Below are 13,601 nucleotides of genomic sequence, written 5' to 3' on the forward strand. Positions count from 1 at the left end.
CCGTATTCATGCATTGACAATAGGAAACAAATTCTACAATTGAAAAATAAAAAATAACCAAAAAAAGACTTTTTGAATACCTTGTTTTAAACATTGAAAAATAATATAGGTGATATTATCTGTTCAAATTAGCAAGATATTAGGGCTTTGGTGCAAAGAAAAGTAAAAAAACAGTATGTTGTTGTTTTTCCAATTTAGCATGAAATTTGAAGCCAAATGCATTCGGTTCTGGATTATGGAAAGACAGATGGACTCTAGAATCATAATCATCAGATGCCACTGCAGATTTACTCACAGGACAACTTGACTTCAAAAGTTTAATTCACCAGGCGGTACAGATTAAAAGGATAGAGCTCTCATGACAGCAGCTAAAAACTACTGATTAATAAAAAGGGAACACTAACTATACTATTAGATACCAAATTTCCCAGTAAATCAATTCTAATAAGCAATACTGAAAATATCGGGTACGATGTAATCGGCATGAGTTCCATCAATCAGGCCTTCTCCATTGAAATGCACAAACCAGCAGGGAACTTTAATACCATTCTTATAATCTTTTCTGTAGTCTTTTTGTACGCCCCTAAAATAAAACACAACAATAATAAATATAATAAATCAATAAACATAGAATATATACAGTAAGCCATAATGTTTACCATTTATAATGAAAGAATTAAAGTGTGATATGAAATATACCACTATTCATTTATACCTTATGCCTTCCTGTCCCAGAACTGAACTACTATTAAAGGGAGCCTGTCAACCGCAACTGACAGTATAAACTACGCGTTTTAGGAGATATAGCCCTTATAAATATCATACCTGTAGTAATTTTAATAGCTGCTTTAGTTCTGCAGAAATTGAAGATTAATCAAATATGGCAGCTCAGTGCACCATTAGCGCGCTCCGAAGACTCAGTGCACTATTCCACCCACTGATTTAACATGTCCCCGATATCTCACTGATAACTGACAGCATTGCCGTGCCTGGATTGAACACTGCAGGCAATTCAGTCCTATCAATCACCAGTGAGGGAGAAATGGGGCATGCAAAATCAATGGAACTGTACACTGAGCTTCTTTGCCAAACCAAGGGTGCACCAAGCACCCTAATTAGCGTACATGATTAAACTTCAGTTTATGAAAAATGGAGGCAATGATTAGAACACTAAGGCTATGTGCACATGGGTCGCCCTCACACCCAGGGCAGCGGGGTACTCGGTACCGAGCCGGTGTCAGGGGGATGTGTCACAGTAGCGGTGACCCGGTCCGTGGCCCTGGGTGCCCAATATCAATGGCGGTTATGTTTGTAATATAGTTTATATGGCTAGTTCGTGACGCCACCCGTGGTATTTGGCAAGTAAGGTGTTAAGCCAACACTGCATGCCGATCCGCTGGGACTGATGGTATGGTGCAGCCAAGATGGTGTAGCTCCCCACAGGTGGAGCTGTAGTCCCAGGGCACTGTAGGTGCAATGGATGAGGAGAGGCTCAGAATGGTATTGATGCTGTTACCCAGATGTAGCAGTGCTGAAGGTGTTAGCGATGAATGAATGGAGGACACCAGGGCTTGCAGTTTCAAAGCTTTACTCACAGTTCGTGGTACCCACTGGTGCCTGCCTCTGTGCCGTGTCCTCTGGGGTAGAGACTCAATCAACCTCCCGAGCAAGTCAGGATTCTCCTCTCCAACACTCCGCCAACATGTGCCTTTCCTGAACGACTCCTCTATTGCGCCTTTTAATGTGAAGAGCTCCAGTACCGTGGTTCTCTGAAGTTCCTCCTGTCAGATGTTCCTAACAACTCTACTTGTATGACAGACAGCTGTAGCCTGATCAGGGATCTCCTGGATCCCGGCTCTCTATTTGTGTTGCTGTTGTGTCCCAAGTCTCAGATGGGAGTAGTGCATTTACAGCCAACTACTCCACCGGTGTCTGCTGCAGAACCATAAGTGTCCATACAACCTCGGGGACCGGGCCCCGGCCTTGCGCTGAGAACCTATAAGCAGGGTTCCTCTTCCAACCCACAACTCCTCTCTGTTCTCCTACTCCTTCGTTCCACGCTGTTTCTCTCTCTCTTATGGAAGTTTAGGTTGCAGTTCTAAGTCTTTCTCTTTCTCTTCTCTTTCCCGTGCCAGCTAGCTCAGATCACTGAGGCAGCTGCAGCACTCCTTCTGAACTCAAACTGAAACTCAAACCCAATCTCAACCTCAAACTGACTGACCTCAGCTTTCCCACTCTTTTATATGACTCTCAACTCCACCCACCTCCCAGCACATCTCGTGTTACGAAGCATGGAATCACCAGAGGTGCTCTGCTACCCTCTAAGCATGAGCCGCAATGTGATCAGTGCTGAACTATCCTGTGTGTGGAATGCAGATGTTGGAGTGCGGAAAGGAGCTCCCAACTTACCTAGGCGGCGGGGCACTACACCTTAGGAGAAGGTGCAGTACCTCTGTGGCGACTGAGCCTCAGGGGTGCCACACACACGTATGCAGACATTTCTGCATAAAAACCAGACTCCCTTTCCAGAAAACGCGCGGAAAAAAACGCGCGTTTTTTTACACGCGTTTCCAGACCCATAGAAAATAGCTAGAAACGCGGAATTTTCCTCAAAATTAATGAGCATGCTGCGTTTTTTACCGCGAAGCATTTTTTTCGTGGTAAAAAACGCATCAATATGCACAAAAAGTGCAAAATGCATAGAAATGAATGGGAAGCTTATTTTAAGCGTTTTTTGAGCAGATTTTTTGGCAAATCCGTGAAAAATAACGCTACGTGTGAAAACAGCCTAAAGTTGCAATTTTTTGTAAAGTTTCCAAGGCTATGTGCTTAGTTTATACTGTCAGTTTAGGCTGACTGACTCCATTAGGCACAATCCCATGCCTAAACACAGTAGTGGATAACTAGCCCTTAGGGCTCCTGCAGAAGAGAGCAGAAAATGGACGTGTACTGTCTGATTTTTGGTCGGATAGCCACAGGCAGCACACTTACCAATTTTATTCAATAGGGCTGTTCACATGAACGATATTTCTCTTTGTTTGACTGATGAAGAGAAAAAAAATCACAGCATGCACTAGTTTCTTCCAAGTTTTGCATGAGACTCATGCGTTCTCATTTTTAAGGATACATTTCTTTGATAATGAAAAAAAAAAGAATAGTATCCAATCCAGGTGATATAAAAAAATTGTAGCAAACTTTACTCCGCCATGATACGACGTTTTGACCAATAATGGTCTTTATCAAGTAAGGTCTTTATCAACATGCTTGATAAAGGCCATTATTGGTCGAAACGTTGCATCATGACGGAATAAAGTTTGCTACAATTTTTCTTCATCACCTGGATTGGTTGCTGTTCTTTTTTCCATTTGCAGGACTGTTTATTTCCAAATTGGGTCTTTGGATTTGGAGTGAGCATCCCAATATTGATGTGCTGTCGGCTGTTTTCCTTATCTATTGGACATTTCTTTGATGAATCTTGGAAACTGTATTTGATCATGTACATTATTTAATGTAGATGGATGTATGAAAATGGATTTCACACAGACATCATACGAGTGTCACATGGGCATAAAAAAACAGGAACACTGATGAAAATCGGATGACAATTATCCAGAAAACTGAAAAATTTTAAAACCATCGTTTGAAGTCTTAGGGTCAGTGACAGATTACAGTTAAATTGTTATTCCCATTATTTGAAGTTTTCACGCCCATTCGTTAGATGAAATTACCTTTTAGCTTGCTTAAAAATTCATGATCTCATGATCCTGTCCATACAGGACACATGCTACTGAGAACAATGATATTCTATAAACACAGAATGACATCATTAATGATCATTCTGTGCTCATGAAACTGTGGTATGCATAAAATATTGTTGTTGATAGATCCTGTATAGTGTGTAGAGAGGATCGCAACGACCACAATGATTTTTAAGAAAGCTATTAGATGGCTACACTCAACGAAAGGGAGTTTTCCTAGGAACGCTCAAGTTCCCGATTATTGGCCAGTGTAAATGCACCCTAAGGCATCCATGGTACACTCAGGTCCTGTTAGAGATTTACCTGTAGATCTTGGCCTACTATTTGGTTGTAATTATATACAAGTAAATGTTCCTTACCTTGTCACAGTCAGCAGCTTGTTCTTCACTTTCATTGTTGCATCCGGTTTGTCAGGATTATCAGTTTTATGAACATTGGAAATTTCAAAATCGATTCCATGAAAAAATTGCCCTTGAAAATTGAAACAATGATAAAGATTTTATTTACGAATAATAAAACACACAACAATGGATCACATTAAAATCCTAAAATGGAAGACATTTTGTAAATATGAACTTTCCCCAGCCAACGCCTAGCAACAGAACAGTAACAAAAAAAGGGTAATCTGCTCACCTATCTGGTGTACGGCAAAACGCCTTCTGAAGTAATAGCGGTAGATCCGTGTAGAAGCCAGAACTCATAGTATTCCATGAAAAATTAACTTTGTTGTTCAGATTAAAAACATTAAAGTCACCATGTTCTTTGTCACTCATGTTTTAATCTGAACAATAAAATTAATTTTTAAATGGAATACTACTAGTAGTGCTGATCTCTACGTGTTTCTACTAGCTACAGAATACTGGCTGTGTGAATAGCCTTGGTTGGTGGAGGAGTGTATGGTATGTGCAATGTGACTTTGTGAGAAGGGAGTGTATGCAAATTGAAGTGCCATTGCAAAATTAGAGAAGTTGTGAGCATTATGGATTTACAACTTCCAGAGTTAACTAGGTTCTGTCCTGAATTGTTGTAGCTGTTGGGCAGAAATAAGTGATAATGTTAATGGAGCATGTTGACTTTCCATTTGGGGGAAGAAGGTGTAAGGTGGTATATCTACCCTCTTCATCCCTTGTGGGGCTTACCAGATGTCTTATGCATTTTGGAATAGAGGGAATATAAGATTTGCAGCCTTGCTACAGATTTATTATTTCCCATATTGAGGTTTTCCCTGAATGCATTATGCAGCTTTTTTTCTGTTATAGGTGTTACTTGTCCAATCATAGCCCTGCCCAGTAAGTAATTGGTTCTGACTGTGGGAAATTTTCTTAGCATGGGGAAAGTAGAGTTTGGAGTTTGCCTTGTCAATATATTGGAAAATGTTTCCAAGTTTTAAATTAAAAAAAAATGAACGTAGCAGGACATACTGGATTTATTTTAACAAATTTTAACAAGCTTTTGGGAAAGTCTGACAATGTTGAGACACTAACAGGCCCCTTACATTATTCACCACAGATGACTGAAAGGCAGTATGGAATTAGCTGTTTCAGACCTACAAGGCACAGCCCTATAAATACCTCCTTGAGGTTTACTAGTTATGGATGGGCAGTGCAAAATCTGGGTCCAAAATAGATCAGGTGTTAGGAGTGGTTTAGAAGTGAAATCATAAGAGAAAGTTAGGATACACAAACAAATAATCTCTGGTATACTTACTACTGCTCCTAACGTAAGAAAGGGACTTAATATTGTGAATCTTGTTGGTGCTCAGAAAGAGGCTTGTTTTTTCAGGCATTTCAAATTTAAAATGTGACTTCAAAGAAAGGTTTTCTAATTCAAAGGCTGACCATTGCTGTTTCCCGAGTTGAAGCTCCTCCCGGAGATCAGTGTCTCAGCATGTACTATAGAGCACTGAGCTCCAGAAGGAGTTTTAACACAGGAAACCACTGAAAAATGATGTCAGGGAGAAGGAGAAAGCCTGCCCGGGAGCTGGAATCACCAGACATAGTAAGCAGATGCTTGGCACCATTTCATTATACCTATTGTGAGGCAGTGACTGGAGTCATATGTGAGGGTCGCTATGTGTCCCCCAGGATGCACTCAGCAGCATTTTAGATCCTCTGGAGTGCCATGTGGTCACAGCAGCGTGCCTGTGACTCACAAGGCGGAATAAAAGTAAGTTTGAACCTGGTTAAGTTATTTTGACCAAGGAGCTTGTTCAGGAAAACCCGGTATGGGCTTTAATTTTTGAAACGGACTGCAGGAAAGTAGTGGGGTCCGATCCGTTTCCTCCAGCCCAGATCTTATAAGTGGCCTATGGCCCCAGATTGGAGTGAAGGGAAAAAAACCCTACAGCAAGAGTTTGGGTGTGTCAGTTTTGGTCCTGCAAGCAGACAGAGCAGTCGGTCTGCAGAGTACTCCCTGTGTGAGGCAACCCAGGGCCAAGCGGAGCATAAGAGTCTGGCACCCCTGAGTGCACAGCTGTGCGGTCGCTCACGGCAACTGGTCCCAGACTGTCTTTTGTTTTCCCGGCTGCGATCCGCAGGATACAGCATGCTTTGCACTGTGTGTGTTTTTGGACATTAAACACATTTTGGTTTGAACTTGCTTGGGTCACTGCCTCATCACTGCACAGCGTGGACACCGCTGCACTACACTATATATGCAAATACAATATATGTGAACATCACATACCGTATTTTTCAGATTATAAAACGTTCCGGATTAAAGGACGCACCCCAAATTTTGAGGAGAAAATTTCTATCCTGAAATACTAACAGGAAGGGAGGATCTATGGAAATGGCCTGGATGTCACAAAACCTTCTAGCCGAAGTTATTGCTACCAAGAAAGCTGTCTTCAGTGATATGTATTTCAAGGGAATAGACTCTAATTGTTCAAATGGAGGACCTGTTAAGGCCTCAAGGACCAAATTCAGGTCCCAGGGAGGTAACCGGGAAATTTGAACAGGGTTACTATGCTCACACGCTGTAATAAATCGTGAGACCTATCTATCCCCCGCCACATTATAACCATACAGGGCTCCTAAGGCAGACACCTGGACAGTTAGAGTATTAACTGACAGACCCAGCTCCCGACCTCCCTGCAGAAATTCTAGAATAGCTGTAATTGGAATCTTTCTGGAGAAAACGCCCGTACAGAAGTCTAGAAATTTTTTCCACACTTTGCTACATATCCTCGTTGTAGATTCTTTTCTACTCTGCAGGAGTGTGCTAATTAGGTCATCAGTAGAGTTGAGCGATACCGTCCGATACTTCAAAGTATCGTATCGGATGGTATCGGCCGATCTTTAAAAAAAGTATCGGTATCGCCGATTCCGATACCGGAAGTCCCATTCAAGTCTATGGGACTTCCGGTATCGGAATAAGAAAAACCCTTTCCTGCCCTTGTACAGCCTCTCTGGGGTCTGTACGGGCCTTTCGTGGGGCTGTGCCGGCCTTCCAGGGGGTCTGTGCAGGCTCCGGTGGTCTGTGCCGGCCTGCCGGTGGTCTGTGCAGGCTCCGGGGGGCTGTGCCGGCCTGCCGGGGGGCTGTGCCGGCCTGCCGGGGGGCTGTGCCGGCCCGCCGGGGGGCTGTGCAGGCTCCGGGGGGCTGTGCCGGCCTGCCGGGGGGCTGTGCCGGCCTGCCGGGGGGCTGTGCAGGCATCGTCCGATGGGACTACAAGTCCCATCGGGCGATGCCTGCTACCATGACAGTGATTGACACATTAGCCAATGATGGGACAGTAGTAGTCCCATCATCCGGCTAATGTGTTAAATGTTAAAAAAAAAAAAAAATACTACATACATACTACATGCATGCTACATACATACTACATGCTACATACATACTACATATATACTACATACATGCTACATACATACTGCATGCTACATACATACTACATACATACTACATACATACTACATGCATGCTACATACATACTACATATATACTACATGCATGCTACATACATACTACATGCTACATACATACTACATATATACTACATACATACTACATACATGCTACATACATACTGCATGCTACATACATACTACATACATACTACATACATACTACATGCATGCTACATACATACTACATGCATGCTACATGCATGCTACATACATACTACATGCTACATACATACCACATACATACTACATACATACTACATGCTACATATATACTACATGCATGCTACATACATACTACATGCTACATACATACCACATACATACTACATACATACTACATACATACTACATGCTACATACATACTACATATATACTACATACATGCTACATACATACTACATGCTACATACATACCACATACATACTACATACATACTACATACATACTACATGCTACATACATACTACATATATACTACATACATGCTACATACATGCTACATACATACCACATACATACTACATACATGCTACATATATACTACATGCATGCTACATACATACTACATATATACTACATGCATGCTACATACATACTACATGCTACATGCATGCTACATACATACTACATACATACTACATGCTACATACATACCACATATATACTACATACATACAATACATTCATACAATACATATATAGACATACAGTACATATAACATAGAGTAACATACTTACCAATACTTGTCACATTGTTCCCCGAAGCCATTGTCTTTTCCGGAATAAATATTAACATAACAAACCACAAAAATACTCACCCACGATCCGAAGCAGTCCACGAGTGTGTCCCACGACGATCTTGGGTAGAGAACTGCAGCATCAGCTGTTGCTGCCGTTCTCTACGGGCTGCAGGAATCCAATGACGGAAGGTAGGTATCCTTCCGCACTGTATTCCTCCGCCACTTAAAAAAAAAAAAAGTCCCTAGTCTCACTTTATGCCATTGCTGTGTGGGAATTTCCCACGCAGCAATGGCATAAAGTGAGACTAGGGACTTTTTTTTTTTTAAGTGGCGGAGGAATACAGTGCGGAAGGATACCTACCTTCCGTCATTGGATTCCTGCAGCCCGTAGAGAACGGCAGCATCATCTGATGCTGCAGTTCTCTACCCAAGATCGTCGTGGGACACACTCGTGGACTGCTTCGGATCGTGGGTGAGTATTTTTGTGGTTTGTTATGTTAATATTTATTCCGGAAAAGACAATGGCTTCGGGGAACAATGTGACAAGTATTGGTAAGTATGTTACTCTATGTTATATGTACTGTATGTCTATGTATGTATTGTATGAATGTATTGTATGTATGTAGTATATATGTGGTATGTATGTAGCATGTAGTATGTATGTAGTATGTATGTAGCATGCATGTAGCATGTAGTATGTATGTAGCATGCATGTAGCATGTAGTATGTATGTAGCATGCATGTAGTATATATGTAGTATGTATGTAGCATGCATGTAGTATATATGTAGCATGTATGTAGTATGTATGTGGTATGTATGTAGCATGTAGTATGTATGTAGCATGTATGTAGTATATATGTAGTATGTATGTAGCATGTAGTATGTATGTAGTATGTATGTAGTATGTATGTGGTATGTATGTAGCATGTAGTATGTATGTAGCATGCATGTAGTATATATGTAGTATGTATGTAGCATGTAGTATGTATGTAGTATGTATGTAGTATGTATGTGGTATGTATGTAGCATGTAGTATGTATGTAGCATGCATGTAGTATATATGTAGTATGTAGTATGTATGTAGTATGTATGTGGTATGTATGTAGCATGTAGTATGTATGTAGCATGCATGTAGCATGCATGTAGTATGTATGTAGCATGCATGTAGTATGTATGTAGCATGCATGTAGTATGTATGTAGTATGTATGTAGTATGTATGTAGCATGCAGTATGTATGTAGCATGTATGTAGTATGTATGTAGTATATATGTAGTATGTATGTAGCATGTAGTATGTATGTAGCATGCATGTAGTATATATGTAGTATGTATGTAGCATGCATGTAGTATGTATGTAGTATGTATGTAGTATGTATGTAGCATGCAGTATGTATGTAGCATGTATGTAGTATATATGTAGTATGTATGTAGCATGCATGTAGTATGTATGTAGCATGTAGTATGTATGTAGCATGCATGTAGTATGTATGTAGCATGTATGTAGTATGTATGTAGTATATATGTAGTATGTATGTAGCATGTAGTATGTATGTAGCATGCATGTAGTATGTATGTAGTATTTTTTTTTTTTTTTTTTTTAACATTTAACACATTAGCCGGATGATGGGACTACTACTGTCCCATCATTGGCTAATGTGTCAATCACTGTCATGGTAGCAGGCATCGCCCGATGGGACTTGTAGTCCCATCGGACGATGCTTGCACAGACCCCCGGACATCAGCACAGCCCCCCGGCAGGCCGGCACAGCCCCCCGGCAGGCCGGTACAGACCCCCACAGGGTGCACAGACCACCGGCAGGCCGGCACAGCCCCCCGGCAGGCCGGTACAGACCCCGGGCAGTCCACACAGCCCCCCGGCAGGCCGGCACAGCCCCCCGGCAGGCCGGCAGAGACCCCCGGAAGGCCCGAAATGACGGCGCATCATGATGAGCACACACCGCGCATCATGATGACGTCAGGCCGTCAATCAACTGAACTTCCGATTCCGATGCCGAATTCCGATATTGAAAAAATATCGGAAGTCGGTATCGGAATTCCGATACAGCAAGTATCGGCCGATACCCGATACTTGCGGTATCGGAATGCTCAACACTAGTCATCAGAGAACCCTCTTAATTTCAACAGCTGCCTCTGAAAGTTCCATGCCATCAAGTGGAGGCCCTTCACTTGAGGATGCAGGAATGGGCCCTGAGAGAGCAGGTCTGGAACTGTCGGGAGGATTCAGGGGTCACATATAGACATAGCTTGGAGCCAAGAGAACCAAGGTCTCTTGGGCCAGAAGGGTATAATGAGGATCACCATCGCTTTCTCTTCTCTGATTTTCCTTATGACCAGTGGAAGCAACATCATTGGTGAGAAAGCATTCGCCAGACTGAACTGCCAAGGGGATTGAATGGAGTCCACCATCTCTGGATGATCTGCTGTATTCAGGGAGGCAAATCTCGAGACCTGCCTGTTCTCCCTGGTAGCAAACAGGTCTATTTGCGGAAGCCCCCTTAAGTCTACTACTTTCTTGAATATATGGCGATTGAGACCCCATTCTCCCTGACGTAACATGTGACGACTGAGAAAATCGGCCTTTATATTCTCCCTTCCTCTGATATGAAGAGCTGACAGAGATAGTAGATGGATCTCGGCTAGCTCGAAAATCTCTACTGCGGTAGACATCCGCCTTTCTGATCGCATTCCGCCTTGTTGATTTAAATATGCAACTGTTATGGTATTGTCCGACAAGATCCTCACATGAGATCCTTGAAGCTGTGGGAGAAAGTAATGCAACACATGACTGACCGCTTTCAATTCCTTCAAATTTGAAGAGTCCTCCATCTCCCCTATATACCACTGTCCCTGAGCTAGGCTATCCCCCCCATGTGGGCGCCCCAACCCTCTGGACTAGCATCAGTGGTGATTATTCTGGATGGTTTTACTACCCATGGAACTCTCCTGGAAAGATGAGCATCCTCCAACCACCAGGACAGAGAATTTAATACTTCACTTGACAAGGTTTCTATACCCCCCAGATGGCCCTGCAGGCATTCCTCCTCTCAGATCTCGTGTTGTAAACATCGGGTGTGATACTGAGCCCATTAGACCGTCGGAATGCAGGAGGTAAGGGATCCCAGGAGGGACATAGCCTCTCTTAAGGACATCCGAGGATTCTCCATTGCTGTCCTGACTTTCGACCAAATGACCAACTTTTTTGACTCTGGGAGAAGATACCTCTGACTTACTGAATCTAGGTATAGACCTAGGAAAGACAGAAGGGTTTCCGGGACCAGCCTGGATTTTTTTGAAGTTGATAATCCATCCCAACGCCTGTAAGGATGAAATTGTGTCAGCAAGGCGATCTCTACATTGATAGGCAGACTTCCCTATCACTAGGAAATCATCTAGATACGGAACAATCAGCGTATCCCGCTGACGTATATAACCCATTACCTCTAACATCACTTTTGTGAATACTCGAGGAGCCATGGAAAGACCAAACGGCATCGCTGTGAACTGGAAATGGCGGATTCGCCCTGCCAAAATAACTGCCACCCTGAGATACTGTTGGTATTCGGCATGTATGGGGAGATGATAATATGCATCCTTTAGGTCCAATCCAGCCACCACACATCTGGGAAATAAAAGCAGTGATTCTAATTGATTCCATTTTAAACGTATGATTACAATGGAACGTATTTAACTTTTTAAAATTAATAATAGTTCTATATGAACCATCTGGTTTAGATATCAAGAACAAAGGGGAATAAAATCCTCTACCCTCCTGACCTTCTGGCACCTCTATCAGGACCTTTTTGGATAATAAACTCAAAATTTCTAACTCCAGTGCTTCTTGCTGCGCAGTTGACCTAAGGGATGTTAACATAAACGAATCTTGAGGAACTTGACAGAATTCCAGCTTTACCAAAAAAATAAAGAAGAGCAGCATCCAGTCCAGCTTTAATCCAAACGTTACCAAGTTCAGGATCCAGGAGCTTGACATTATCTCCTTCTATTTGTGGGAGAAAAACTTCAATCTGCCTCCTACTGGTGGGTTTAGCCTATTGGAATCTATTACCCTTCATGGCAGAAGGTCCCCTAAATAAGGCACCTCTCTGCTTGGTCTCCTTTGTGTCCAAGCGATCTCGACTCTTGAACGGCTTTCTCTTATTAAACGTATGCTTTTTGAACGCTCTCCTGTAGAATGGAAGAGACTGATTAGGAAACCCCTTCTTTCTCTCACCCACTTCAGGATTTCATCAAGCACTTTCCCGAACAGGAACTCACCCTGGCACGGGATTGCACATAGCTTTGTTTTCGACTGCGTATCTCCCTTCCAGCTCTTCAGCCACAGAGCGCGTCGAGCAGCATTTACCAAACCAGCCAACCTAGCCGCTAGGCGCAGGGAATCTGTCGATGCGTCTGCTAGATACGCTGCCGCTCCCCTGATCAATGGAATGGCGGATAACAACTTCTCCCTAGGAACCTTTTCTTTGATCTGCTGCTCTAGCTGGTCTACCCAAACAAGCATCAATCTTGCCGTGCATGTGATAGATATGGCTGGTTTAAAGGCTCCGGTACCTGCTTCCCAAGACCTTTTAAGCAAGGTCTCCCCCTTGCGGTCTAGCAGGTCAGCTAGGACGCCCGCATCCTCTACCGGCAGGACCGATTATTTAGATGTGGACGCCACCACCTCATCCACCTTAGGGACCTTGGACCATGTTGACAACTCCTCATCACTAAAGGGATACCTTCTCTTGGAGGCCGAAGGAAGGACCCCTCGCTGGCCCTGTTTGACCCATTCCCTTTTAACTAATTCCTTTACTGCAGGGATAACCGGGAAGGATTTTCTCTTCTTCTGTCAGACCCACAAACATTATGTCCTGAGAGGATCGTGTCTCCTTCGCATCCGTGCACCCCATGGTGTTCCTGACTGACTTTACTAGGTTGTCAATACTTTCAATAGGAAACATGAATGTCCCTCCTCATCAGAGGAAATTGATGATGATGACACATCCCAGAGATCTGAAGTCCTGATTTGGACACTATCAGACTCTGAACTAGAGACAGGCGCTACATTCCTTCTTCTATGAGTATGCTTCTTCGGTCCACTAGCCTGACTTAAAGCCTGGAGCACTTCCCTTATTAGCATCTGTATATTTTTGGATGCAATCACAGCCTCCCC

General features: G+C 42.9%; 1 protein-coding gene across 1 annotated transcript in view; it reads right to left on the reverse strand.

Moving 5' to 3' along the window:
* Positions 1-303: 303 nt before the first annotated feature.
* The window catches only part of LOC141088290 (inter-alpha-trypsin inhibitor heavy chain H3-like), a 208,349-nt gene continuing 195,051 nt past the window's right edge, over positions 304-13,601 (reverse strand). Inside the window, exons 21-22 of the mRNA XM_073574304.1 lie at positions 4,118-4,229; positions 304-583 (exon numbers count right to left, since the gene is read on the reverse strand). Coding sequence (XP_073430405.1) covers positions 442-583; positions 4,118-4,229 — 254 coding nt within the window. The 3' untranslated portion in view covers positions 304-441. The remainder of the gene's footprint in view (positions 584-4,117; positions 4,230-13,601) is intronic.

Source organism: Dendrobates tinctorius, unplaced genomic scaffold (genome assembly GCF_039654945.1).
Source record: "Dendrobates tinctorius isolate UK_male_01 unplaced genomic scaffold, ASM3965494v1 ptg000038l, whole genome shotgun sequence".
In the NCBI taxonomy this organism is placed as follows: Eukaryota; Metazoa; Chordata; class Amphibia; order Anura; family Dendrobatidae; genus Dendrobates; species Dendrobates tinctorius.